This window comes from Grampus griseus, assembly GCF_964374135.1.
Source record: "Grampus griseus genome assembly, chromosome: 14".
Classification (NCBI taxonomy): Eukaryota; Metazoa; Chordata; class Mammalia; order Artiodactyla; family Delphinidae; genus Grampus; species Grampus griseus.
Window position 1 is genome coordinate 12,750,252 of NC_139008.1, and position 25,722 is coordinate 12,775,973.

The following is a 25,722-nucleotide window of genomic DNA, read 5'->3' on the forward strand; positions in this document are numbered from 1 at the left end:
ACCCCAATCCTAGTTAAAATCCTGTTATTTAAAATGTTTGACCTGTTTGTTTTATGCCCAGCCATTGATTGCAGAGTGACTGCAGCCATCCTGGAGGGGCCTTAGGAGAGAACCACAAAGCAAATCTGGCTCACACAGAGATGACTTCTAGCCTTGCTTGGTCTGCTTCCTTCCCAGCTGGGTGTTCAATGGGCACAGCTGGTCATCAGGCTTGATAAGATGACTTAGATGTGATGGTCCGAGGGAAAGATTGTCAATCCTGGTAACTGCTTGAAGAAAGGAAAATATCCCTTAAAAGCATGGTCCTAGCCCTTAGTAATACTTCCTCGGGGCTTGTTAAAATAGAGTTCCTTATTTCAAAGGTAATACAAATATTTGAGTTCCTACTAGGTACAGTATACTGGGTGAGGCACTGCAGGCCAAGCAAGACAAATAGAATTTTCTTTTTTTTATTTCCCTTCATTTCAGCAGGGATACCAGCACATTTCAAGGCTCTACCTTGCACCACATCATATACCCAGTTTCCTCCTGTCAGCCTGGGGTGTAGCAAGTAATCACCCCCCCTGTGATTGAAGAGAGAGCTGCATTCAAAGAGATTAAATGCCTTGCCCAAGATCCATGCAGCTTTGGTGGAGCAGAGGTGAAATTTGAAAGCCAATCCCTGTCTAACCTGTCACTTAGAATTGTCAACCTGGAAGGGAGTATCAGGTGGTTTGACACAGAGCACTGTCCTCGGGCCTGGCCTGTTTGAAGCCTTTACTTGGGTGAAAAGAAAGAATGGAAGACATTAGGCCGGGAAGAGACAACGAGTATACCAAATATATCCCAACAGGCTGCAGACCTGAATGAAAACCACCCCAGTGAGGGTGGAAGGGAGGAAACGATGAGAGGCCTGGGGGAAGAGAGCCTCCAGAGGATCTGGTGACCTGGGTTTGGAGATAGGGGAGAAAGGATGGCCTGGGTTTGATAACCATTGACAGGAGGAAATGCCTACAAGTTCATTTTTAGAAATGTTGAGTTTTGAAGTACTGATGGGACTTCGATGCTACCATCTAACCAAGGAGGGTTGGAAATATAGATCTGGAATGCAGGAGAAATGTGGGACTGGAGACTTGGGAGGAATCTGCCTGGGATTTATGGTGGAAGTCGGGAAATTCGTAAAAGAGAGACTCCTACTACCTTCTCTCTGGACATTGAAGGGGGACCTTGACAAATCCCACTCGTAAAGGAAAAGAGAACCAAGAGGAGGCAGCATCACTTGTAGAAATAAGAGGACAATAACAGTTCATTGTCAGGGAAGCTTAGTAAAAAAAGGGAGGGGCTTCCCTGGTGGCGCAGCGGTTGAGAGCACGCCTGCCGATGCAGGGGACGCAAGTTCGTGCCCCGGTCTGGGAGGGTCCCACATGCTGCGGAGCGGCTGGGCCCGTGAGCCATGGCCGCTGAGCCTGCGCGTCCAGAGCCTGTGCTCCGCAACGGGAGAGGCCACAGCAGTGAGAGGCCCGCGTACCGAAAAAAAAAAAAAGGGAGATACAGTCAGCAATTTCTGTGGAAAGAGTGACGGAAAGGGTCACTGGATTTGTTAATGAGGAGATGCCTGGCCAGAGACCTGTTAGCCTCATAGGTGTTGAAGGCCAGTGTTACCCTTTTCTTTTGGCAGAACAGCTTTAGAGAAGGTAAAGAGAGAACAGTCACTGACTTACTGAAACGAGTGGGACATGTGATCTTTCAAAGTGGAAGGACAGGGGAAGCTGTCCTTCCACTTTGAAAGAAAACAGTGAAAACAATCCTACTCCGGTACTGAGAGAACAGTAAGCAGATGAGATGGGAGCTCAGCTAGCGGCTCTGGCCCAGCCTCACAGAAGGGTCGGGGCTTGGTTGGGTCAGTCCAGCCTGGAAACTCAGAGGTGATCATGCTAATCGGACTCCAGGGAAACGGACTAAACTGGAACACAAATCTTTCTGTGTACAATCGAGGAGTACAACCACCAGCCCCAACCAGAATGACCTATGTGCACATTTTCCTTGAGTAATCCCCAGGGAAGCCAAATTATAATCAGTAGGTCACCTGGTGAACAGGGACTGTAAGAACAAGAGGTATGGGGAGAATTGGCCGTTCCCTCCTGTGGGAACCCCCAGTACTTCACAGCCACTTTCTATTATTGTATTTTATTCTACTTTTTGATTCTACCTGTTTCCCAGGACTGGACTGTGGGCTGTCTGAGAGCAGAGTCTATGTCTTACTGATCTTTGTACGCTGGTGCCGAGTATTCTGTATTTGTCACATGTTAGACATTGAGTAGATGTTTATTGGATGGATGGATGGAAGGATGATTAGACAGAAGATGGTATGGAAAGGTGGATGGAGGATCTGATTCGATTGTAGCTGCTTAGTCCTAATCACACGTGGATCCCGACTCCAAGGTTACAGTAGAGTCACTTGGGTTGGATTATGGCGACTCTAGATCTCTTCACTCATGAATTTACAGGCAGTTTCTTGAGCTACTTCTATGATTTTCCCGTCTCATTCTCTACATTTTACTTGCTTTCAATTGTAATTTTTTCTAAGTAACCTTTTCTCAAATTCTGGGGACATCTTTTTGAACACAGTGATGACAGTAACACCCAACATTCTGACACATAAATGTATGCCAAAGGTATACTAATTTATAGACATATAAATGTACTCCAGCACTACTTCTGGAGTTTCTGTAGTGCTTTTAGAATATAGAATCCTTATCACAGACATCCAGAGAGGGGCTGGGTAATACCCGGAGAGGGTATTCCAAAGCCCGCCTCACTGATGGAGCCCAGTGGAGCCACAGGCTTGGTCAGAATGCAAACCAGACGGTGTCTCCAAGGCCTTATTTGATGGGCCCTAACAGGGCACCTCTCACATCCCTGGCGTCCCCACGGTTGACATGGGTTGCGAGTCGCCTGGTCCTCTGTTCTCTTGATCCATTTTCCTTGAGACTGAAATTTTAGTTAACAAATGTGGAGCGGTTTCCTAAAGGCCAGGTTTTTTCAAGGAGGTTTCCATTGCTTGGAGCCTTTCTAATTCATTTTTGCTAAAACCAAAAGTCTATTGCCTTTCCTCCAGGGTTTTTCCTCCGTCATAACTGCACCCTCATGCTGAAACTCCTACTCCTTCGGGGCCCATTACTGCCCAGTTAGCACAGTGCTGGAATGGGGGTGGGGAGTTAGCTTCCCCCCTCCACATTGTTGGCTGTGGGGAGTCATTGCGGCCTGAGCGTGGGCCCTTCGCTCCCCCAGTCTGTCCTTCTCACCTGCTCTCACATTAGCCATCTTTGTGGTTCTTCCTCTATTTATTTCCTTATCTTTAGGCTATAAAGCCAGGAAGACAGGCCTATAGCCAAGCATTCAGATTTAAAAAGAGAGAGAGGGAGAGGAGAGGAATAAATTACAGACATCATAGGAGGTGCCCATGCTTCAAGGAACAAAACTGTTAATATCTAAGAAATGGGGTAAAATGACTCAGTAAACTCTTAGTTTTCCTTTTTCTTCATCATTCCTTCATTCTCTGGCCCTAATGTAGCAACACTAAGCACATCCATTAATTAATAACAGGCCCTGGAAGATGGAATCAGTGCAAAGTGTGGCTTAGAAGAGTTTTTGTTTTGTTTTATTGGGGAGCGGTTGTTGAGGAGTTGAGGTGCGTTACTCAGAAGCTCACCTCTTAGGGAGCGGTGTCCTTCTAGAGAAAACCTTTCTGGATCTATTTGCAGATCCAGAATACGTGGATCTGCCCTTGCGTGATCTTAAAAACCAAACGACAGAGAACAGCCTAGCTTTGCTCATCGGGCGGTTTCCGTCATTGTTCATCTTCTGTGCTCTCAGAAGAGAAGCCTGAACACCTGACCTATCCATGCCCTTTGGTAAAGATAGAGACCTTTTCATTTTCCCTTCACAAGTCTTTGCCACCTTCTGACTGAAAAGAGAAGAACTTGCACTGCTGACGTCTCTCAATGCACAGGTATCGATGAATGAAAGATATTAGAAAATATCAGACCTACTTTTATTCGATCAAACGGGTACATTGACTTGGTTCACCCCAGAGAGACCCATGACACATTGGGTTCCTACAACTGCCCCCCACCCCTCAAAAAGAAAAGCAAACCATACATACACCCGCCTTTACAGATGCCTTAGTCATAGAGTTCACAGCTCCTTTCAGGTTGTAAACAAAGAAAGGGGTGGAGGGGTATCTCAGATCTCAGTTTAGGAGAAAAATGCATAATAGACTGAGTTTTAAATAGCTGCACGGTGCCGACGTTGATATGGTCCTTCCCGGCGGTCATTGTGAAACCTACCCTGCAGTTGGGGAGCACCCTCTACGTACGTTTCGTCTTAGGGAGTGGGGTACGTCTTGGTGTTCTCTCCTGCTCCCCCAAGGCAAAGTTGGAATCATCTACTTTTCTAGAAGGCCTTAGCAGAAATAACAGTAGTGTTTCTGTGTACTGGATGCCTCCTGTATGCCTGCCCGTGCATTCGATAAAGTCTCTCATCTTTATAGCTAATAGTTGCCAGGAGCCATGTCCTACAGACGGGATCCTGAGGTGCAGAGATTAAAGAGCCTGTGTAATCGTCCAGCCTGTACAAGGCCAGACAGGGATTTGAACCTGGTCTGTCTCATGCCAGAGCACACGCTTTTCCCACTGGACCACATGGCCTGAAACACGGGCTGTGCCTGTTCCACAGGCCCCTTGGTCGGGAGGCTTCCTTCTCTCCTCTGTGGATGTTCCATGTCCTCGAAGGGGGGGGAAGTGCCTGAGAAAGGAATGTTCACGCATCCGTTAGAATAGGTGTCATAGCCTCTTGTCTCCCCTTCATCTTCACAAATGTTCACTTCTTTCTTTCTCTCTTTTTTTTATTCTTCCTCGGGACGATGACTGACAGGTTAATATATGTCTAACTACATGTCTCAGAAATCAAAAGGAAGGTGCTGTCAGAGTCACTTGTCAGAAAATGAGATTAGGCGCACTTGTCATTTGCCGAGGATTGCAGTCTTTCAGAGATAAGGTTTCATTTAATGAGGGTAAAAAGCCTCCTTTAAAAAAAAAAAGAAGAAGAGGGAGTGAGGGTGGGGTAGAGGAGAAGGAGTGATGATTCTTTTCTCTGCTGTCAGCCACGTGTTTTATCACCTAACGTGATCCTGGGGCACCTGGTAGCCGCTGATAATGGCAGCCTGGCCCTCTCCACCTCCTCTGCCCCGAGCCCCTTCAGAAGTAGCTGCTGTGACCTGTTTTTCCCTCTCTTTGGAAGCTGAAGCTCCTTTTCCTGTGGGAAAGGGGAGCAAAGCATGTACTGTAGACTTAAAAGCAGGCTCGAGAAAGCATGCGGTATAAAGGGAATGTATAGTCACATTTCCCAACGAACTATAAAGAACCCACCGTAGATTTCAGTGAGATGTGGAGCTTGTCTGACAAGTGAAGGGTAACTAATGAAGAACAGAGCTAGATCCCATTGCAACCAATTGTGTTTTGTTATGGAAAATATTTATCTTTTTTTTTTTTTTTTTGCGTTTGTTGAGTCTCTTAGAAGTGACATAGTAAGAGCTCCCCATATGTGACTTGATACACGTCCTGAGCCCCACGATTCAGATTGGCAATCTCTATCCGGTTCTTAAGCTGCCCACCACCCCCATCTCCCCCCCACCGTCCCCCCCATCTCCCCCGCACCGTCCGTTCCCCGCCCCCCCGCCAAGTCATGGAAGCAGCCTCTGAAATGAACAACCTGACTACGGGAAAGACCTATGCAAAGCAGGAAACCCACAAGTTCGTGCCAGTTCTCTACCCCCAAACTTAGTGGTGTAAAACGGCAAAGCCCTTTTATGCTCCCAGATTCGGCGCGTCAGGAATTTGGACAGGACCCACCGGGAGTGGCTTGTCTCTGCTCCACAATGTCTGGGTGGCTTGAAGAGCTGGGGGTGAGAGTCACCCAGGGATGTCTCCACTCACCCATCTGGATGCGGGTGACTCAGGCGAGCTGTGCTGGGCTGGTCCACCCATCGGGGGCACCTGCACAGGCTCCGCCCACGTGGCCAGGCCCTTCTACAGAATGGCAGCTGGGAGGGGTCTCCTGAGAGGACACTTCCAGAATGTGAGCATCCAGGGGATGGAGGGCAGAAGCCACAGGAAAGGGATGGAGACCCCACCTCTCGATGGGAGAGTGTCCAAGGATGTGCAGCCATGTTTTAAAACTCCCGTAATGCTATCACGATTTCTTTCTCCTTGTGCTTTCGTTTACCTCTCGTGGACAAAATCGTCTATGAATGTAAAGTATTATATGACATTTGGATAGTTTACTACTGATTTGGCATAAATGACTCCTCCTTAGCAAAAAAAAAAAAAAATATATGGACTATATATAGCAAAGCATGTATATACATATGTGTGTATGTGTCCCTGAGCGGGGATGCGGGGATACATATATACGTGGAGGAGGAGTGAGTGCGCGAGAGCAGGTTAAATTGCGCTTGGTATTTTGAACGGTGATGGGCCAGATTCCTGCCCTCCTCTCCAGACAGCTGAAAACAGACTCGTGGCCTAAATGTGCACTTTTCTTTCTTCCCAGTCCTCCTCTGTTACATTTCTCAAAAGCAGTCTGTACTTACTGCCTCTATTTTCTTACCACTTCATTTACTTATTAACTTTTAATATGTAATCCAGCTCCTGTATTTCATTCCCCTGCAATTTTCTTGGTGTCCACCAGCGACTTCCTCAAATACCAACCTAGCTGTCTTTCCTCATTCCTTGTCCTCCAAGATCTCTAAAGCATTGGCCATTTTTGCGTCCCGCCCCCCTTACTGGAAGTCTTGCCCTTCCTTGGTTCTCTAGTGATACTTTCTTGATTCCCCCTTTTCACTTGCTCCCTCCCTGACCCAGGAAGCAGGGACGCTGTCTGGCTGTTGTCCTTGGTTCTGTTTCTTCCCGCTCCACAGTTTGCTCTTGGCAGTCACATTCCCTCATCTCTTTGTGGAGGACACCCTCCCCTCATGTGTGATTCTGAGCCCCCTCGCCCCTTGTGTTCCAGTCCCAAATTAATGACCACCGCTGGGCTGTTCTCACAGTATCTTAGATTCATCTTGTCCAAAGCAGTTTCTTTATAGTTCCCTGCAAGCCCCCCTCCATGTCTGTGTTCCTGACTGTAGCTAGTTCCCCAGGCTGGAAACCTCAGCATCTCCCCCCTTTGCCTTGCTTCCTTGCCTCTTCAGTACTTTTTCCCACCCACCTTTACCTCGTTTCACCGCCTTCTCCTGTTGGGCGAAGCTCTTTCCCGCAGGTCACTCTTCTTGATGCCTCTTATAGGCATGTATTTTTCTACTCTCCTCTCCTAAATTGTAAGTTCCCCAAGGCAAATAACATGTTCCTTTTTTTTTTTTTTGGCACATCATTCGTACTCAGTAAAAGCGTCATTATTGAATGGATGGACTTTAGTATACTGTCAAAAAATTAATCATACTGTACACCACAAACTATTAGAGTTAAGGAAAGGTTTTGATGAGATTAGGAGGCTAACATAGCCATAGGTATGTCAAGATCTTGCCTTGCCTATTAGCTCTCCTTCAAAGTGCTACCTGAAGGAACAAGACATGTGAGGAACAGTAATAACAGAATTAATAATCAATACCTCTGTTGAGGGCTAGGGGCTGTTCTAGCTAATTTAATCCTCAACAGCTCTGAGATAGGGACAGTATACTTCCCATGCTATAGATGAAGAAACAATGACAGGAAAAGTCAAATACTGCTGTATTTTTAGTGGGGTAAATACGTCGTACCCCAAACAATCCTCTGTGCAGTCTGTGTTAGAGAAGGTAATGCCTTAGGCTCCCCGCAGAAGCAGGTTTCTCCTTTTCCCTTAGCCCAGTTTACCACTGATTGACCACCAAGCCCAGAGCCACTTCCAGGGGTCCCCAGCTGAGCTTAGCCATCACAAGTCCTGGAGGCAGAAGGAAGAAGCAAGCGTGTGCCGACCTTTAACACACGTGGTTTTCAACGCACAGGGACAGTGTCCACTGGTAAACACGGCCCTGTCCGCTTTAGGTGCTACATTGAATGCTAACCACTTGGGTTAGCAGCCATGAGGAAAGCACTAGAAGGAAAGTGGGGAGAGTTTGCCTTTCCCCCAGTCAAACACTAAACAAGTAAATAGCAAACAGATATTCCATGGTGTGTGTGTGTCTTAATACAGTTCAAGAGTAGCCAGAGGTAAAGTAGCTGTGCTAACATGTTACCAATCAGGGAATATAAATGAAGGCGCTTGGGTATTATTCCTACCATCCTTTCATCTTTCTTATAAGTTTGAAGTTTTTCAAAATAGAAAGTCAGGAACTATTTTAAAAGAGAGCTTAAAAAAAGAGTAATTCCAAAGGTGGGAGTCAACAATAAATACACAGGGAAGTGGTCTAAAGCCAGGAATTTTCTGGTCCATCAAGTGGGAAGTACCAGGAAAGAAGGAATGACGTAGAATTGGAGACATATGGTGCTTCTTAGGGGGAGTGCTTGGGCTGCCCAAGAGGCTAATTCAAAACTAAATTTTATCCCTGGATCCCACAGCCCTTAATGTGACCCAAACTTTCCATTACCAAATTCTGAGGATTTAAATCCTGATACTGTGTGCCTGAATCTGGAATCTGTCTCATCAGTTAAAGATCCATCCTATTGAGGCCACATGTGTCTGTGCAAGAAGTTCTTTTCAAGCCAAACTTTCATGTTAAAAAAAAAAAAAATCCTGAGAGGAAATACATGTGGTCCTCTTCCCCTTCGAGCCCAGTTCAGGCTAGTTATTGTTTTATTTGATTGTTGAGAAGTCAGAAATGATTAAATTGGTTCCCAATGTGGTCTGCACATTGCCTTGGCTCAGAGCAGCCTGAGGAAGACAAAGGCCAGCTTCCACTTGTGCAGTTTTCTGACGTGTGTGTGTGTGTGTGTGTGTAGGGGGTGTGTGTGTGTGTTTTTCCTTTCTTTCTGAAGTCCTTTCCCTGTGGATTTCAGATTAAAGAGAGCATGATGACACATTAACCCTTTTGGTTTTGCTTTTAAAACACAACGCTGACAAATGCGTTTAACGAGCACGTGGTACCAAGTGACAGAGACACAGAGCTGGAGGGGCTCACTGGTGCCTTGATGGTTTTGATGAGAAAGTTAAATGGTACTCACCAGTTGGAAGGATGAAATGTAAACCATAGCATACTTCTGACATTTCACTGATCTGTCAGGAAATTCCAAGAGAGTGGGACGCCCCAGAAAAGGTATGTCAAACAGTGTGCCCTCCTTAGGAATTAACAGCGGAACCTCTAAGAAAACGGACAGAGGAAGATACTCGTGTCTGGCACAGATACTGTTCTCTGTTTATCATCTAGATATTAGATCAAGTATGCTCACAAGATCTTATATATGGAAAAGAGCAAGAGAGAGATGATTCATCCCAACCTGTGTGCGTTTTAATGGTGAACAGAAGTTTCAGTGACTTTCCCAAAGCCGAAACTAGGTGCCACGGGACTGTTCTAACACCCAGGTCTCCTGACTTTGCTAATTCAGTACAGTGTTTTTTGACACCTAACCTCCTGTAATGGTCTGCAATAGCCCTGCAACCAGTTTTTAAAACTCACCAGCAGGACTTCCCTTGGTGGCGCAGTGGTTAAGAATCTGCCTGCCGATGCAGGGGACGCGGGTTCGAGCCCTGGTCCGGGAAGATCCCACATGCCGCGGAGCAACTAAGCCCGTGCGCCACAACTACTGAGCCTGTGCTCTAGAGCCCGTAAGCCACAACTACTGAGCCCATGTGCCCCAACTGCTGAAGCCCGTGCTCCGCAACAAGAGAAGCCACTGCAATGAGAAGCCCGCACACCGCAACAAAGAGTAGCCCCCGCTCGCTGCAACTAGAGGAAGCCCACACGCAGCAACGAAGACCCAACACAGCCAAAAATAAATAAATAAATGTTAAAAAAAATCTCACCAGAGCCTGCTGCCAATGACGGTCAGCTAATTTTTCTAATCCTCGTATAGGCTAGTTATTTGTAATCGTTTTCCTGGCCTTACGTTGTATCTTTAAACCCCCCAGTCATTTCATAAATACACGTTGTCAGCTCTAAGTGAGCACTAGTAACAGAGAGAAAATCCATCCATCACCACTAGTGGGAATGAGAAAACAACTCAGAGCACACAGCCTGGTTGAATGTTGTTTGCAGTTTGATCTTTGTATAAGAAGGACATCACAAATTTACGTAAAAGCTACCAGCCAACAACTGTATTTTTATCAACCTCCCCCTCTCCAAGAAAACTCATCTCTAGGAAAATCAATTGCATTCTTTACCAGCAGCACAAAGGAAAGTCTTGTTACTTATAGGCGAGTGGCTATTTGAAAGCCTGGCTACAATTTTCCTGTTTTGCTAACACTTGTAATTAAATCCGTCAACTCCCTCTAAGATTCTGTGTAAATACCAGATGCTCACTACATTTTTTTTTTCCTCCTGGAGAATACGAAAAATTGTACACTAACTTCTAAGGAGGCACAAACCTGGGTCCAAGCAGGCCTCTGAAGGACCACCCTTGCCGTCCACCCAGGCCCCATCCCCATCTCTTGCCTTGGCGGGGATGTTAACGCCCCTGCCCTGGTTCAGGAGCAGATGGCTGGGGGTGGGGCCTGGTGGACAGAGGACCCAGACGGCGGGCGGGAGGCAAGTGGGGAAGGAGGGGGCCGTGCCTCTCGCTCCCCGCAGGCCTGCAGCCTGCTTTTCATGTGCTGTGAGTGCGGCCCCGCCAGCTGTCACTTGAATTCATGCAGTTGGTCATACAGGGATCAGAGGAGGAAGTTTGGGATGGCTCTGGGCAAATCCACCCTTTTTACCAGGGGTGAGAACATCCTCCTGTAGCACCTGTATTCCTCAGGGGGTTCAGACACATAGGATCTTTCCCCCCCCCACTTCCCTATACAAAGAAGTGTAACATTTGGTCCCAGAGGTGATGGTATTTCAGCAGTAGGCAAAGCAAGCCCCCTTGGGTTTTCCAGAATTAAATGGAGTTGCTTAGAGTTGTCATTGCCTCAGGAGAAAGCTGAGAGGATGTTAAATGAATCATGAAAGAGAATCAACATACCTGCTGGTATTTAAATTTGAGTGTGTGGAGTGTGGGTGTCTTGGCATTTGTGATGCAAAACCCGGGAAAGGGTTCTCCCCCTCCCCCTACCAACTCAGTCCTAGCAGTTTCACTCTGTGGGAATTTACTTACAAAACATTCAGCACTCCTAAAAATATTAGCAAAAATATTCATATTATATATAGGGGCAACCCCCAACCCTCCTTACTTAAAACCCATTCCTGGCTTTGGGTTTTTCCCCCACTAGTTTTGATGGGTGGGTTGCCACACAGGGGGTTTGCTTCATCACCGAAGGTTTTAGGCGGACCTCTGAGACCCCCCTCGAATGTGTGAGCGTGTGGAAGGAGCGAGGATTGGAAGCGCGGAGCCCCTGGCCCACGCCACCTCAGCTACTTTCAGTTTCTATTTGAAACCGAAATCCCAGCAGAGCTGTCAGATGGCAGCTGTGCATTTGGTGGAAATGAGAATTCCAGATTTCATGCTAATTCGGTTTCAGGTCCCTTTGAACCTGCAGTTTCATGAGGCTGTGCTTAAAACTGCAAATCTGTTTTAGATAAAAGCAGGGATTACTAAAGACTTTTTAGTTTTGCAAACATTCGCAGCCTCCAAAAGGAAAGGGAGATTTCAGATTTATTCTTTCATTAACACTGTCATGTTAAGTTTTCTTCTACTTTATCAAATAGAAAACTTTTCCTTATTGTGGCAGTGATTTTTTCTTACTTCAGGATTTTTCGGTCGCCGTTATTTATCTCTGTTTTCGTAGTGTCCTTTCTCTAACTTCAAGGTCCTTGTCATTCCCTTGCAGAGGCTGGAAAGCAAAGGTGGTGCTCATGGCATGTCTCATCCTGGCGCGTGTTCATCTTCCTTTTTCTGAATGTTGGCGCTGCCTTCGATGGTCGTGTCCGTTACCAGTTGCTTTGTAACAAAGTACACATTTCATAGCTTAAAACACAACAGCTTTACTTACTTGCTAACGATTTTGCAGTTTGGGCAGGGCTCTCCAAAGACAGCGTCTCTCTGTTGCACGTGGCATCAACTGAGGCAAGCGCAGCCGGGGCTGGAGGAGCAACTTCCAAGCGGCTTATTCACAGGGCTGGCAACGCAGCTAAGTTGGCTGGCAACTCAGCTAAGTCTTTGGTCCCATGGCTTTAATTCTCCTCCACGTGTGCTTCCTGGGGCTTCCCCACCACATGGTGTCTGCATTCCAAGAGGATAGAAGCAGAAGCTGCTTAACACCTGAAGAAGTTTTCTTAATACCTTAACAAGCTCAGAAGGTCCAGATCATCACTTCCTCCACATTTTATTGTTCAGAACGGTTACAGGTCCAGCCCAGATTCCAGGGTAGAGGGCTTAAGCTCCACCTTCCCATGGGAGAGTAGCCTGCAGGTATAGAATTATCGCAGGCCACATTGAGAGAGTAGCAACCTCAGTGGTCGATGTGGTATTTTAATTAGTAATCAATTTTCAAGAGAATTTAAATGTGCTCTGTTGTTAGCCTTGTGATGATGGGTTTCTGTGTTCCATGAAAAGCTAAACTGGTGGCAATTTGTGGAAAGGACTTTACAGTTTATTTTTGAAACAATGTCTTCATTCTCTTGTGTTTTAGTTGGCAGAGATATGGTCATTCACTCGTTGACTCGTTGACCTGACACTCTTTATTGACCACATGTAAGGCATGCGAGTACACTCTAGATGTTTAGGGGAATGATGACGGTGGGGTGGGATGTGTGTGTAAGGGCACAGTGTGGCCCTCAAGGGATTGAATCTTTGCTCTCCAAAGTTGTGTCTTATTCCCACCGAGGACATTTGTGCCCCTAAAGGAATAACAGTGTCCAGAGGCGAACCAAGGAACAGGTAATGCCTGTCAGACATTGTCTTGGATAGATTTCCCTAAGGAAACCTTCCAGATAAGCTGTAGTTTGGAGCAGAAGAAGAAATTGCTGGTTTAATTAATTTGCAGCAAAGGTCTGTAAATGGAGACTGCACAGGACCAGAGAGGAGAGGAGTTCGCAGGTCTTTGCAGGCATGCGGGCTTGCCCTCACCCTATGTAACTGCAGTGAATGATCCTAGCAACTGGCATTTGTATGGTAGTTGACCGTTGGCAAAGTACGCTCGTTTGATGGATAGAGCCGCAGAGACAGAGGCTATTGGAATGGCCACGTTCGAGTGTCCCACCCCATTTTGACAGTGTGGAAGGGACAGGGAGGAAAACTGAGACCAGGACAAGGGTGAAAAATCAGAAATATTGGTCAATATGAATGCTTTCAGGAAAGCTAAGCCAGGAGGATTCTTCGACATCCTAGCTGCCCACCTGGTACCCCAGCAACTGTATGTTTCACCAAAACAGTAGAAGCAAATGTTTCGCTCTTACCCAACGAAAATTTCCGCAAGTAAATATTTGGACCATCAGGATACTCTACAATGAAGCTAAAATGAAAGCACAAAGCTTTGTTAGGTCCACGTACATCAGTATAGATGGAGGAAAAAAATGTCCAGTAGGCTAGAGATTATTAATACTTTCAGGTAACGTGTTTCCAGGAAAAGAGAGCAAACCCCTTGAGAGACGGTTGGAGGGAAAGATGTGCTGACGTGGGATTGGCCACCGTTTCACGTGTTCCTTTCACAAATTACCTTAATGTGGGATGTAAGTAATCGTTCAGACTACAAAACCTATGCAGGTGAACTACTCACATATCCTAGTCGTATTCACACAGCCCAAACAGCTTTACCAGGACCCTCTAGATCTTGAAACCTCTCTAGATTTTAGATATCAGAATTTATTTTGACTTAGATCTAGAACTGGCATTTCTGCATTGGGAGTATGTGGAATCCAGATTTGGCCAACGGAGTAAGAAATCAAGATCTACCAGTAGTGTGGACTGTAGAGCCCGGTACGGTGGAGAAGGGGCCGGATGTACCTGCTAGAACTCTGCTATCATCCTGACTCCTTCACTTCCAAAGGGTGTACTTACACACTGCGTATCAGTTGCCTCATCTGAAATATGGAGGAGAATAGCAATTTCTCTGTTTACCTCACAGGGTTGATGGAAGAGCAGATGACATAATTACTGTAAACATTTTTGAAAAATATATGTTGCGTAGGCAAGCATGGCAGCACCTCACGAGAGGCTGAATCTTAGAAGCAGTAAGTGGTATCATAGTATATAATTTATGGCCTCTGTCTTTTCCTGGTCTTGGATTCACTAGTTCGTTGGTTGGTTTCTTCCTCCCTTTCATTTCAAGGCCCTAAAACGAAGATTAGAATCATATTTTGAGCCTGACCCAGGCCTAGTATAGCAACAGTCTTTCCCTGGGACTAACTGAAGCTAGAAATGAGGATCCTCACAGAGACACAGAAAAAGTTTCCCATTAGTGCAAAACTTAACTGAAATTATAAGTGTACCTGGTGTGACTTTGATGGTAAAAATGGTTGGAGAGGGCTTCCCTGGTGGTGCAGTGGTTGAGAGTCCGCCTGCCGATGCAGGGGACACGGGTTCGTGCCCCGGTCCGGGAGGATCCCACATGCCGCGGAGCGGCTGGGCCCGTGAGCCATGGCCGCTGAGCCTGCGCGTCCGGAGCCTGTGCTCTGAGAAGGGAGAGACCACAACAGTGAGAGGCCCGCGTACCGCAAAAAAAAAAAAAAAAAAAAAGGCTAGAGAGGCCACATGAGGTCCTGTCTCTATATCCGTGTGAATCATTCGTGTCCATGTGCGGAAGATCTCTCAAGGGCCCCTGTCTCTCCCTGGAACTGTTGAAAATTTGGGGGAGCTCACTCAGTCCAAAGTGGCTCAGATGCCTCTCGCAGAGAGAATTGGGAAACATGGTTGGTTCCCCAGCAACCCCCGTTTTCCACAGCAGCCTTTTCTAATAGGCCACTTAGTGCACCTGCTGACACACAGACAGCTGCGCCCCTACCAGTGACCACAGGGACTGCCTTCCCTGGTGGGCCCCCTCTCCTATAGCTCGTAATTCACATATGGGGGCTGTGACAGCCCCTGTGTCCTGAGTGAGCCCCGGCCCCGTCTCCTCCAACTCGGTCCTCCCTTCCCTCAGCCTACAGCCCATCCGTCCACTAGAGATGACTGTCAAGTCCACCTTTGACATGGCACCATAAAGGACCTTTTTTACTTTCCCCCTAGAAGAGTGGGTGCTTGACCACCTGAATTTTTGAAACTAAGAGGGGCCACTGTCAGCCAATCTTACCAAAACTAAGAATACCTACTCCTCGATGGTTTGTAGCCAAGGAAGACAAGGTATTGCTCCGGATGCCTTCACACAGTAATTCATTCACCCCTCACAGCAGTTGCTGTAATACTAGTAAGTGCTGTTATTGCCCTGTTTTACAGATGAGGAAACTGAGGCACAGAGAGATGGAGCAATCTGTCCACAGTCACAAAGCTAATAGGCGGTAGTGCAGGAGGAGCCAGGAGTTGAACCCAGCAGTTCCGTCATCAGTAGCTATGCTTTTCTTAAAAAAAAATAATTAATTTATTTATTTTTGGCTGTGTCGGGTCTTTGTTTCTGTGCGAGGGCTTTCTCTAGTTGTGCAAGCGGGGGCCACTCTTCATCGCGGTGTGCGGGCCTCTCACTGTCGCAGCCTCTCTTGTTGTGGAGCACAGGCTCCAGACACGCAGGCTCAGTAGTTGTGGCGCACGGGCCTAGTTGCTCCGCGGCATGTGGGATCCTCCCAGACCGGGGCTCAAACCCATGTCTCTTGCATTGGCAGGCAGACTCTCAACCACTGCGCCACCAGGGAAGCCCAGTAGCTATGCTTTTAACCACCAGACCAGCTACCTCGCGGTTGCCCCCATACAGAGAAATGCTGGCTCCAGTTTACAGGCCCTCTTAACCAGTCTTCCTCATATATAAAAAGCACAACAACAAGTTGCATCGTGTTTCGTTATTTAATGTTTTCAACGACACTCTACAAGGTTTGAATTCTATTACTAGCTCCATTTTACAGGGGAGGAAAGTGAGGCTTAGGAAAAGTTAAGTAACAATTCAAGATGAACCAGCTATCTTGATCGAGATTCGAGTTTAGCATGTCAGAGTGACATAATTGGGGTGCCTGCTATTTTATGTTTTAAGAAATTGAAGCCCTCACCATTAGGAGGTTGATCACGTCTTAAAGCCTTTCGAACTCTGACAATATTTTGCTTGATTCATGACTGGACTTTATAATGTGTTAAGAAGATCCACATTATTCCGGTCCCTCCCGCCTTATTATGTGACCCAGGCTATGCAATATTCAATATCCAGGTTTGGACCTTGTCTGGAGGAACTGTTGGCAGTAGTAACACCCGTGTGAAGGTGGGGTTCTCTACTCTAGTACAGGTGGTGCAAACCACTGTCACCACTTCTGGGGATCGGTGTCACTTTTGATGTTCATGTGGTCATTTTCATCCTCACTGTGGGGATCTGCATTGAGGGAATTCTGTAGAAGGCATGGCTGTGGACATTGCAGCCATACCAGAACATACTCTTATTTGTTCGTCTCCACAGTAATCAAAGTAAGAGTGTCATCTTTAATCATTGTAGCCAACACGTATATCCCGCTTACTAAGCGCTGGGGGGCTGTTACTGACAACAGCCCTATAAAGTCTAGTTACTGTTGTCACCTCATGTTACAGACGAGGAAACTGAGGTGGGAGAGGGAAGAGATTTGCCCAAGGTCTCCTGGCTCAGAAATGACAGGGCCATGATGGCAACCAGATGCTGGCTCTTAACCTCTCCCCAAAGAACAAATAGAAACATATTTTCAAAGCTTAAAAAGCTATAGAATTTGAAAAGATCCTCTAGGAGACATAGAAATAAGCCAGGTGGGGTGACATCTTTCCCAAGGCTAGTTAGGAGACAGAACTCATGTGTTATTACTCCCCTTTCATGGTCTTTTCAAACTACATAATTTAACATAGAAAAACTGGAGGAAATTTTTTGTAAAGACTTCCTCTTCCTTTAAACCACCCCAAGAATCACCCAGCATGTGTTCTTTTAGGGAGTACCTGAAGTTTGTTATATTTATGAGAGAGAACACCTTGAAATTAATAAACTTTTTCTGTGTAAGGTACTCAACAGAAGACCAGAATTTATAAGAAATATTTTACCAAAAAATGTTTAGTCTCAGTCTGGTAATTAGTGATACAAATTGAATCAAATTTCATATTTTAAACTTTAAAACTGCCATTTTAGATTGATTTAGAAGAACTTCCATTAGTTTTTTGTTTGTTTTTTGTTTTTTGTTTTTTTGCGGTACGCGGGCCTCTCACTGTTGTGGCCTCTCCCGTTGCAGAGCACAGGCTCTGGACGCACAGGCCTAGCAGCCATGGTTCACGAGCCTAGCCGCTCCGCGGCATGTGGAATCTTCCCAGACCAGGGCACGAACCCGTGTCCCCTGCATCGGCAGGCAGACTCTCAACCACTGTGCCACCAGGGAAGTCCTGGGACCGGGTTTTTAAACCTAGTTTATCTTTAGATATATTTTGAGAATTGAGGAAGAAGTCTCCATATTTTAATTTAGCTTTTTTAAAAAAAATTCAGCTAGTTAATCATAGACATGCCTAAGATCTTTGGTCATATGTCAAAAATTGTCGGGAGTTCCCTGGTTGCCTAATGGTTAGCATTCCAGGCTTTCGCTGCCATGGCCCGGGTTCAGTCCCTAGTCGGGGAACCTGAGATCCTGCAAGCTGGATGGCGTGGCCAAGAAAAAAAAAAATTGTTTCTGAAATAATTGCTCTAACACTGGAAAGACCATTGAATCCATATTCTTACTGCCTGCTTCGTTAGGGCCTCCCCTTTGTAAGACTTGCCCTTCTTAGATCTGGTTCAGAGGCTGAAGGTGACAATAAGAAGCCATTAGTGATTAGTATGTTAAACCTTCTAAATATAACAGACACGGTGGCTGCCAGCCTTTGACTTTGTAATCTGTAGATTAAAATTCCTATAAAGGGAAGCTAAGTTTCTCAAGGAAAAAAAAAAACATAGTAAGTCTAGATTCTTGCAAGTCAGATCTCTGACCAGGATCCAGTCACCGAATGTATGGATGATCTTTTTTTTTCTTTCTACCTTCTTTCTACTTCTGATGCTGTCCTGTAGCTTATCCCTTCCAGTTTTTTTTTTGTTTGTTTTGTTTTTTTGCGGTACGCGGGCCTCTCACTGTTGTGGCCTCTCCCGTTGCGGAGCACAGGCTCCGGACGCACAGGCTCAGCGGCCATGGCTCACAGGCCCAGCTGCTCCGCGGCATGTGGGATCTTCCCGGACCGGGGCACGAACCTGCGCCCCCCCGCATCGGCAGGCGGACTCCCAACCACTGCGCCACCAGGGAAGCCCTATCCCTTCCAGTTTTGACACTGCTTCCTTCCCTGCCAGAAAGGAGGGGGAATAGAGCAACTTGGAACCCAATCAGAATGTACTCATTTGTGTGTCTGGTGAGAGGCTGAGAAATGAAGCAAAGTGGTGGTGGGCACTGTGGCAGGGTGAAGGGTGCTGGAGGGGTACAGGGGGGCTGGATACGGATGCAGTGGTGCAGAGGCCAAGTCTGTGGCTTCTCTTAGAGGCTCAGCTCTTGGCGGTTCTGCATTCCTCCCAATTACAGATAATCACGATACAGAGACACATGCAGATCTCTCCCAGACTTTCATCTGAGGCCTAATCCCTGATAATCAGAGATGACAGTCTAATGCAAGGCGTGGCAAGCGTCAGCAGTGCTGCCTGATGACGGCACTTGAGAGGCCTAAGCGGTGGTTTGAGTCGGTCAGCTAAGGTGCCCATGCTTTTGTGCGCCTCAGTTTACCCTGTAGAGAACCCGGTAGGAGCTCTGGTAATTTCTTCCCGGTAATATTGATTTTTATGAGCGAACAAGATAAGAAAACTGTCCCATTTTGATGGCTCCAAAAGAACAACATTTAAATGTCTTTTCTTGAAAATTTAATGTTTGCCTTTGAGCTATCTTGGTATTGTAGAAACAGCTTCAGAATGAATGCTCCCTGGCTCGAGGGCTTCGGCTGGTTTTTGAGACATCTTGTAAGCAATTGGAAAATCCAGCTTCAGACTCACACCTTCTGAGGCACCTTTTCTTCTGATTTCTCTTTTCTTCTGATTTACCCAGGGAGTCAAGTTAGAGAAAAATCTCTTTTACCTATCTTTAAAAAAAAATTTTTTTTAGAAACACCACATAATGCTACCATTTGGGGTGGGGTGGGGCGTTGTGAAGCTAGAGAGGGAGAGCCTCTTATTTCCAAAATTAATTGTATTTGGAAGTTAAAGGGAAAAAATTATGCCATACAGCAAGCACCCACTTTTTTCCCCTTGAGAGGTTTTTCAAGAGTGCCATGAAATCAAACAGTGATGGATGTTCAACTTCAGAGAGGTGAAGAATGGACATTATTGCTTGAAACCAGTCTCCATGTCATTTGTATGTGGTGTACATCTGTCCCAGCCCTGTCCCTTTCCTCTCTTCCCAGCTGCACTCCAGGTGACAGTGGCACTGAAGGGAAATCAGGAGCTCTCACCCACCCTAGTGTGCCTGTTCTACCCTAGAACCCTCGCAGTTGCAACCTAGGCCTTGCTTGCCTTTTTGCCTTGTGCTGGGACAATCTCAGCAACTTTTCCTGTGCACCAAGAAGAGACCCTGCCAAGCTGCAGGTGTGGAATAAAAACTCCAGATGTTTATAGAGGGTCTCTTCACCCCCATGTATGGCCTGGTACCCTTGCAGGGCCTCTGTGGTTGGGACAGTGACAAAGGCGGCCAGAATTCTGACCAGGGGCCCACCAGACAGGACAGACGGGAGATTTGGTGCTCTGGTGGGAGTGTTTGGCTCAGGGGAACCCACCAGGGGCCAAGTTTGTGGTCATTCAGCCCCCTCCTTCCAGGCGCTACACTGGGCGCTAGAGAACACAATGATGATAAATGTTAGGATGATAGTAATTGCTGTGCATTTAGTGAGGCTGTGGCATTGCTTTAATCCTTTCCCTACATCTGATGGTGGCAACCAGCTCCACTTTTGTTGATGTGAAGTGTATAAATGTCAGTGGATTTGAAGACTAAGGGGAGGCGGGATTTGCAAACGGCCACTTCATGCACTGTTATCCTTGAGACCTAACCAAACTGCATTCAGCTTTTGATCAGGTGGGGATAAGGTTAGATTCAGACCTTTTTTTTTTCTAATACTAGACTCTGACCACCCCACTCCATTTTCAACAATGTACTTATTACTCTTGTATTGAGCACCTATTATGTGCCAGGCGGTTTACATAAATACATCACTTTCTCATTGAGCCCTCACAGCCATCCAGAGAGCCTGCTCTTTGCAGATGTGACCGGCCTAGTGGCGACTCAACCCCAGCCCGCGGGCCTACTGGCCTTTCCCTGCCGCGGCGCAGCACTGGAAGCGACGGCTGCGGGGAGGGTGCGGAGCGTTGCAGTTCCCGCCGCGCCCGCCCGCCGAGAAGGCGGCCGTGGGGAACTAGGGCCCGAGCCGCGGGGGGAACGACAGCTGTCGAAGTCGCGCTCGGGGACTGCGCCCCCGCGGGGCCGACCCGGCGCCGGGGCCGAGAGAAGGGGCGGCGAGGGGCGGGGCGCGCGGGGCGGGACGGAGGAGGGGCGGCGGCACCGGCGGCTCGGGCTCGGCGCGCCGAGGAAGTCCCGCTCCGAGAGCTGCGAGCGTCTGGAGGAGGCGCGCTTGGCGCAGTCCCGGAGCGAAGTCCGGAGCGAGGGCCGCCTGTGCCGCCGCCGCCCCCTCCCGCCACCCGTCCAGCCAGGGAGCGCGCGGCGCCGGCCGCCGATGGAGTTCACTTGAGCGGCGAGCCGGCGGGAGAGGCAGGCGCCCGCGAGCGGAGCGCGGGCCGGAGCCGAGCCAGCCCCGGGCGCTTTCCGCCGGCCCTCGAGCTCCGGCCGCGAGGCGCCTCCGGCCCCGCGCAGCCCGCCCGGCGCCCCGGACGCTGCAGCGCCGCCCGCGCCGCGTGCCGGCGGGATCGGCCCCGAATAAAGACTCCCGGAGCGTCTCCTCCAGCGCCGCGGCGGCGGCGGCGGCTGGACCGGGACCGGTCGGCCCGCAGTGCTGCTGGAGAGGCGGGAGCGGCAGTCGGGGAGCCCCAGGCGGCCGCCGGGGAGAAGCCGCCGCCGCTGCGCGCCCTCCTCCTCCTCCTCCCTCTCCCTCCTCCCCTCCGCACATGGTCTCCTTTGTCCTGTCGCCGCCGCCGCCGCCTCGCTCTTAGCTCTGCGCGCCGCGGCCGCGGCTAGGGCCGCTCCTCTTCGCCTCGCCCGCCCGCCGGCCTGCCCGGGACGCCCCTCGAGTCCCCGCCGTGCCCGGCCGGCCCCGCGCGCCTCAGGAGCAGCCGGGAGTCAGCGGACGAGCGCGGGCCGGGCGCTCCCTCCCGGCCGCCCGCTGCCCGCCTGGCCTCGGCCGCGCTGGATGTGTGCGCGGCGCTGGCGCTCGGCCGCCCCGGAGCTGCCGTTCGTACGGATTTGGTTCGCGTGCATCCGCTTTCAGACTTTCGCCTGGAAAGGAGAGACTGGCGCGGACCTAGCCCGGTCGGAGTTGGGCGTTTTCTCTTCGTGTTTGGCTGGTTTTCCCCCTGGTCTCTGACGATACCCCATCGTGAGCCTTGCTCAGGAACCAAACCATGAACTTGGGGCTGACAGGACCGCTTAACCCTTTGCGATCAGGTAATGCAGCCCTGGGGGCGCGGCTCCCTCGCTCGCCGCTCGCGGTCGAAAGAGAGGCGGCGGGTCGGGGGTCTTTTGTTGCGGCGGCCGGGCCGGCGGGCAGGGGTGGCAGGGGCGGGTCTGGCGCGCCCGAGCCCCCCGCCGCCACCCATCCCTCCTCCCTCCTGCCGGCTCGGCCGCCCTCCCTCTTGCCGCGGCCCGGCCGCCCGCCTTTGTACTTTCCACCCCTGGCCAGCCGGGCTCGGGCGGGGAGCGGCGGCGCGGGCGGCCGGAGCTGTGCGGTCGTGCCCGGGGACCGGAGCCGCCTCGGCGCCACCCGCCCCGAGGGGCTCCGCCTGCCTCCGGCTGGGGCCGCGGCCTGCGCCCGCTCGGGCTGAAAACCTTGGCGCTGCGCTCGCTGCCGCTTCCCGGGGTACCGCTTCCCCGCGCCGAGGTAGGGATCCTGGCCCGCACAAGGTGCCAAGGGAAGCGAAAGATCTGGGCTCGGTATCGCGGCAGCTGGGGAAAGAACTCGCACTTAAGTTTCGAGGAGGTTTCTCTTTTCTTGTTGGAAAGCCCCTCCTCGTGCGGGTGCAGAGGGCCGTGCCCGGGGTCCGCGGCCGAAGGGAATTAAGGTGGACCTCGAACCCGAGCGGCCGCGCGTCCCACTCCTGTCTGCTCGGAAGGCTTTTCTTCGTTTCCTCATTCTCTGTGTTCCTTTCTTAAATCTGTTTGACTTATTTAACTTTTCTTTAAACACCAACTACGGCGTCTAGTAATTTTTCAGTATTTTTTTTAAAAAATCTTCTTCCACCTCCCCCCGAAATAAAAAGCAGCCAAGAGAGCTTTGTTTTTTTCTGTCACTTTCAGGTGCAGCCACTTCACGCCCTCATCCTCCAAAACCGAGTGAGGGGGATGAAGTGAAATGGCGAGCAAACAGCTAAAGACCTTTAGTATGTAAAGGTGCCCCCGTATTAAGAAAGGAGAGAAGGAAAAGCTGTGCTCGCCGGCTAACCCTTGGCTCACCACGTTTCCATTAGACATCCCTGATTAAAAACAAAAAAAACAGCCAGGAAAATGGTCCAGGTAATATAAGGAATTTCACACTTTTTCCTAAAAAAAATGAAAAGGAAAACATGCCAAAGATTAAGATCCAAGAAGCCACAAATTTCTACAAATCCTTTAAAGCACAAGTTAAATTTGAAAGTTCATCGAGAAAAAGCAAAGAATTTCCTTGTAGTTCCTGCTTAAGACTTCGGCTGAGAAGCTCTTTTCTGACTTTTCAGGACAGTGGTCAGCCATAGTTGTAACCACCTGGGTGGGAGAGAAAGGGATCCAGATCATTTTATGATTAGCCTAAGTCCCATTGCTGTCATTTTCTTTTGGGTGTTTTTCCATGGAGGCCTTTTTGAGGACCCCCGCCCCCCTTACCCTTACCAGTTACAAAACGGCTTTGTGACATGTATCAGAAAATTAAAGGGCTGGAAAAGCTTTTATTAGAGAGCATTACTCCTAAGTCACTCTGAATATCCTGTCAGACTCATTTCCTTAATAACTTACCGGTTGGCATCGTATAATCACATCCTCTAAGTTCGCTTCAGACATAAGGATCACTTAACTGGCTACTTGAGAATATGGTGTGGAGCCCAGTGGAGCTGACAAGGGTGGCAGCCCCAAGGAGGGTGTGCAAGACAGCCAGAGGGCCTCTTCACCTACAGCTTCTGTCCCTCTCTCTCTCCCCCTCTAACACACACACATACCCCAAGTGTAAATAAAAACTGGATCAAGAACCTTTTCCTCACCCATGCTTTTTGCATTGACGGTACAGTACTTTGTTCCTGTAGTGCTTTGGGCCAGTTAGGCTCCTTTTAATAGGTAGTCCCCAAATCTGCAGGGGTTATTTCAATTTAGTAAAATGAATTAACAGCCCCCCCTTTTTTTCCTTTTAAATATATCAACTGTAGTTTAAGCCATGAATTTACCATAGCCATTCCAATTTGAACTAAGAGACACTTTTTCATCAAGGAATGGTGAAATGCTCTTATCTCCAAGTTTTTAGCTGGGAAACTCGTGTTCCTAGACATCTCACTTAATATTATAATATAACAACACTATTCCTGTAATTTTTGCTTTTATAACTGAATATTCTTGATTTGTTTAATGCATATCTTGTTTCCCCCTCCATGCAACACATTTTTGGTGGTTTATTTTTATGAAAAGCTACTGTAATATGCCGTTTTATTTAATTATGTTTAAAATGTCAAGAAGGCCCTCAGCATATTTTTTGTTCATGCAAAATAAAGGGAAACATTTATCAAGGATTTCTTTTATTTTAAACTGCTTATGTATAAACGTATAGAGTTCAACACTTGTTTTGCACATACTGTACATTCATTTTTTTCTTGATATATTAATCTTTGGAATCACGTTTACAGTAGGCAGATTAGAATTAAAATAAAGGGGAAAATAGTCATAATAACAATATTTTGTCTTTCTGTATCACTTGCATTGAGAACTAGAACTTGTTCCCCAGATAACACTCGGGCATATCTCATCTTTATCAACATAACACAAAAAGACTAAATTGAATATATTCTTTGTCCCCAAAAGCCAGCTCCAGAGTCTGAATATGTTGTATTTCAGATTCCCCCGCACCCTGTTTCTTATATTTCTTCTAGATTTATTCCCCGTTCTCTGCTTCGCTTTGTCAACACATGCATTTCTATGCGTGAAGTGTGAAGACCAGTGATTTCTTACAAGGGTGGGGTAGCAACAGCAGCGTAAATATAATATAGCCGTTATAACGTTAAATGCATGTATATCATCAAATTACTGCATAATGGAACTGCTTCATTTTTAAGTTTATTTTTTAATTTTTCAGGTTCTAGAAATACAGTGCTTCTGAAACATTATAGCATTTTTCTCCAAACAGACTTCATGTTAATTTTCCAGAACATTAGTGTATAATTTAAATTGCCTGTATCCTTGCTGTTTAAACAGGCTTGTTTCACATTCCTGGAGCCACTGTAATAATTAGCAGACGTGATTTCTAGAAAATGGAAAGGAAATAATGCTGATGGTGTGTGTAGTGTCGGGTTGCTGGGCAGGTCGGCTGGCTTTCATTTCAACACCAAGGTCGTCGTGGTTACCACAGGGGGCAGGGATCTTGGGGTCATCAGATAAATCTTTAAAAATGAATTTCAGGGAGTGCTGGTTGACACTTTTTAGTGAGGAGAAGCTTAGCATTAAATAATAGGCATTTCTAGTTTGTGAGAGAAAATTGAAAAATAGGGCATGTCTGCAAATATGAAAAAAGTACCGTTTCCAAAATAATGATCTGTCAATGAAATTGCAAAATCATTATGCGAATGAGCTGAATTGCTTTGTGTATCACCTCATAGAGATATGTTTTGCACAGATAATATGTCTAATAAGGACATGTTTTTAAAATCAGATTTTGTTCTTCCCTCAGCAAATAGCTGCACTGCAGGTCTGGCTCTCGCAGTCAACCAGCACCACCTTATGGAGGATTGGGGGAAATTGCCGCTCTCCTTTTTAGGCTTTTCTAAAACGTAGTAAAATTGATTTAAAATCATCGTAATGATGATGGTGATGACAAAATTAATGACAGTAGTAATGCTTTCTTTCCCTTTCTTGTGTTGCAGGCCTCAGATGCCAGCTCTGAAAAACTCTTCAATACTGTTATTGTAAACAAAGGTAAGACTCCTTAAATCCGAGCAGTAGCTTGTTTTGCTGTTTGCTCCGTTGTCGGGAGGAAAGCATAAAGAACAATGGTCATTCCCTTTTCATTCTGGAGCTGCGGTTCATAATTTGTATTTTTGCTTGAGACAGAATCTGTGTGCTTTTGTGTTGCATCCAAAAACAGTTGATCTTAAAAGAATATATTGAATCCTTACTTACATTGATTTGACTAAGAAATTACTACCGTCTATGCGACTTTCATT

The 25,722-nt window shown here is 47.6% G+C and overlaps 1 protein-coding gene across 2 annotated transcripts in view; it reads left to right on the top strand.

Annotated features, from left to right (window-relative positions):
* AUTS2 (activator of transcription and developmental regulator AUTS2) overlaps nt 1–25,722 on the top strand; it is a 1,112,396-nt gene that overhangs the window by 1,001,697 nt on the left and 84,977 nt on the right. For both annotated transcript variants that reach the window (XM_082669920.1, XM_082669921.1), the window contains exon 6: nt 25,423–25,474. In XM_082669920.1, the coding sequence (XP_082526046.1) occupies nt 25,423–25,474 (52 nt within the window). The remainder of the gene's footprint in view (nt 1–25,422; nt 25,475–25,722) is intronic.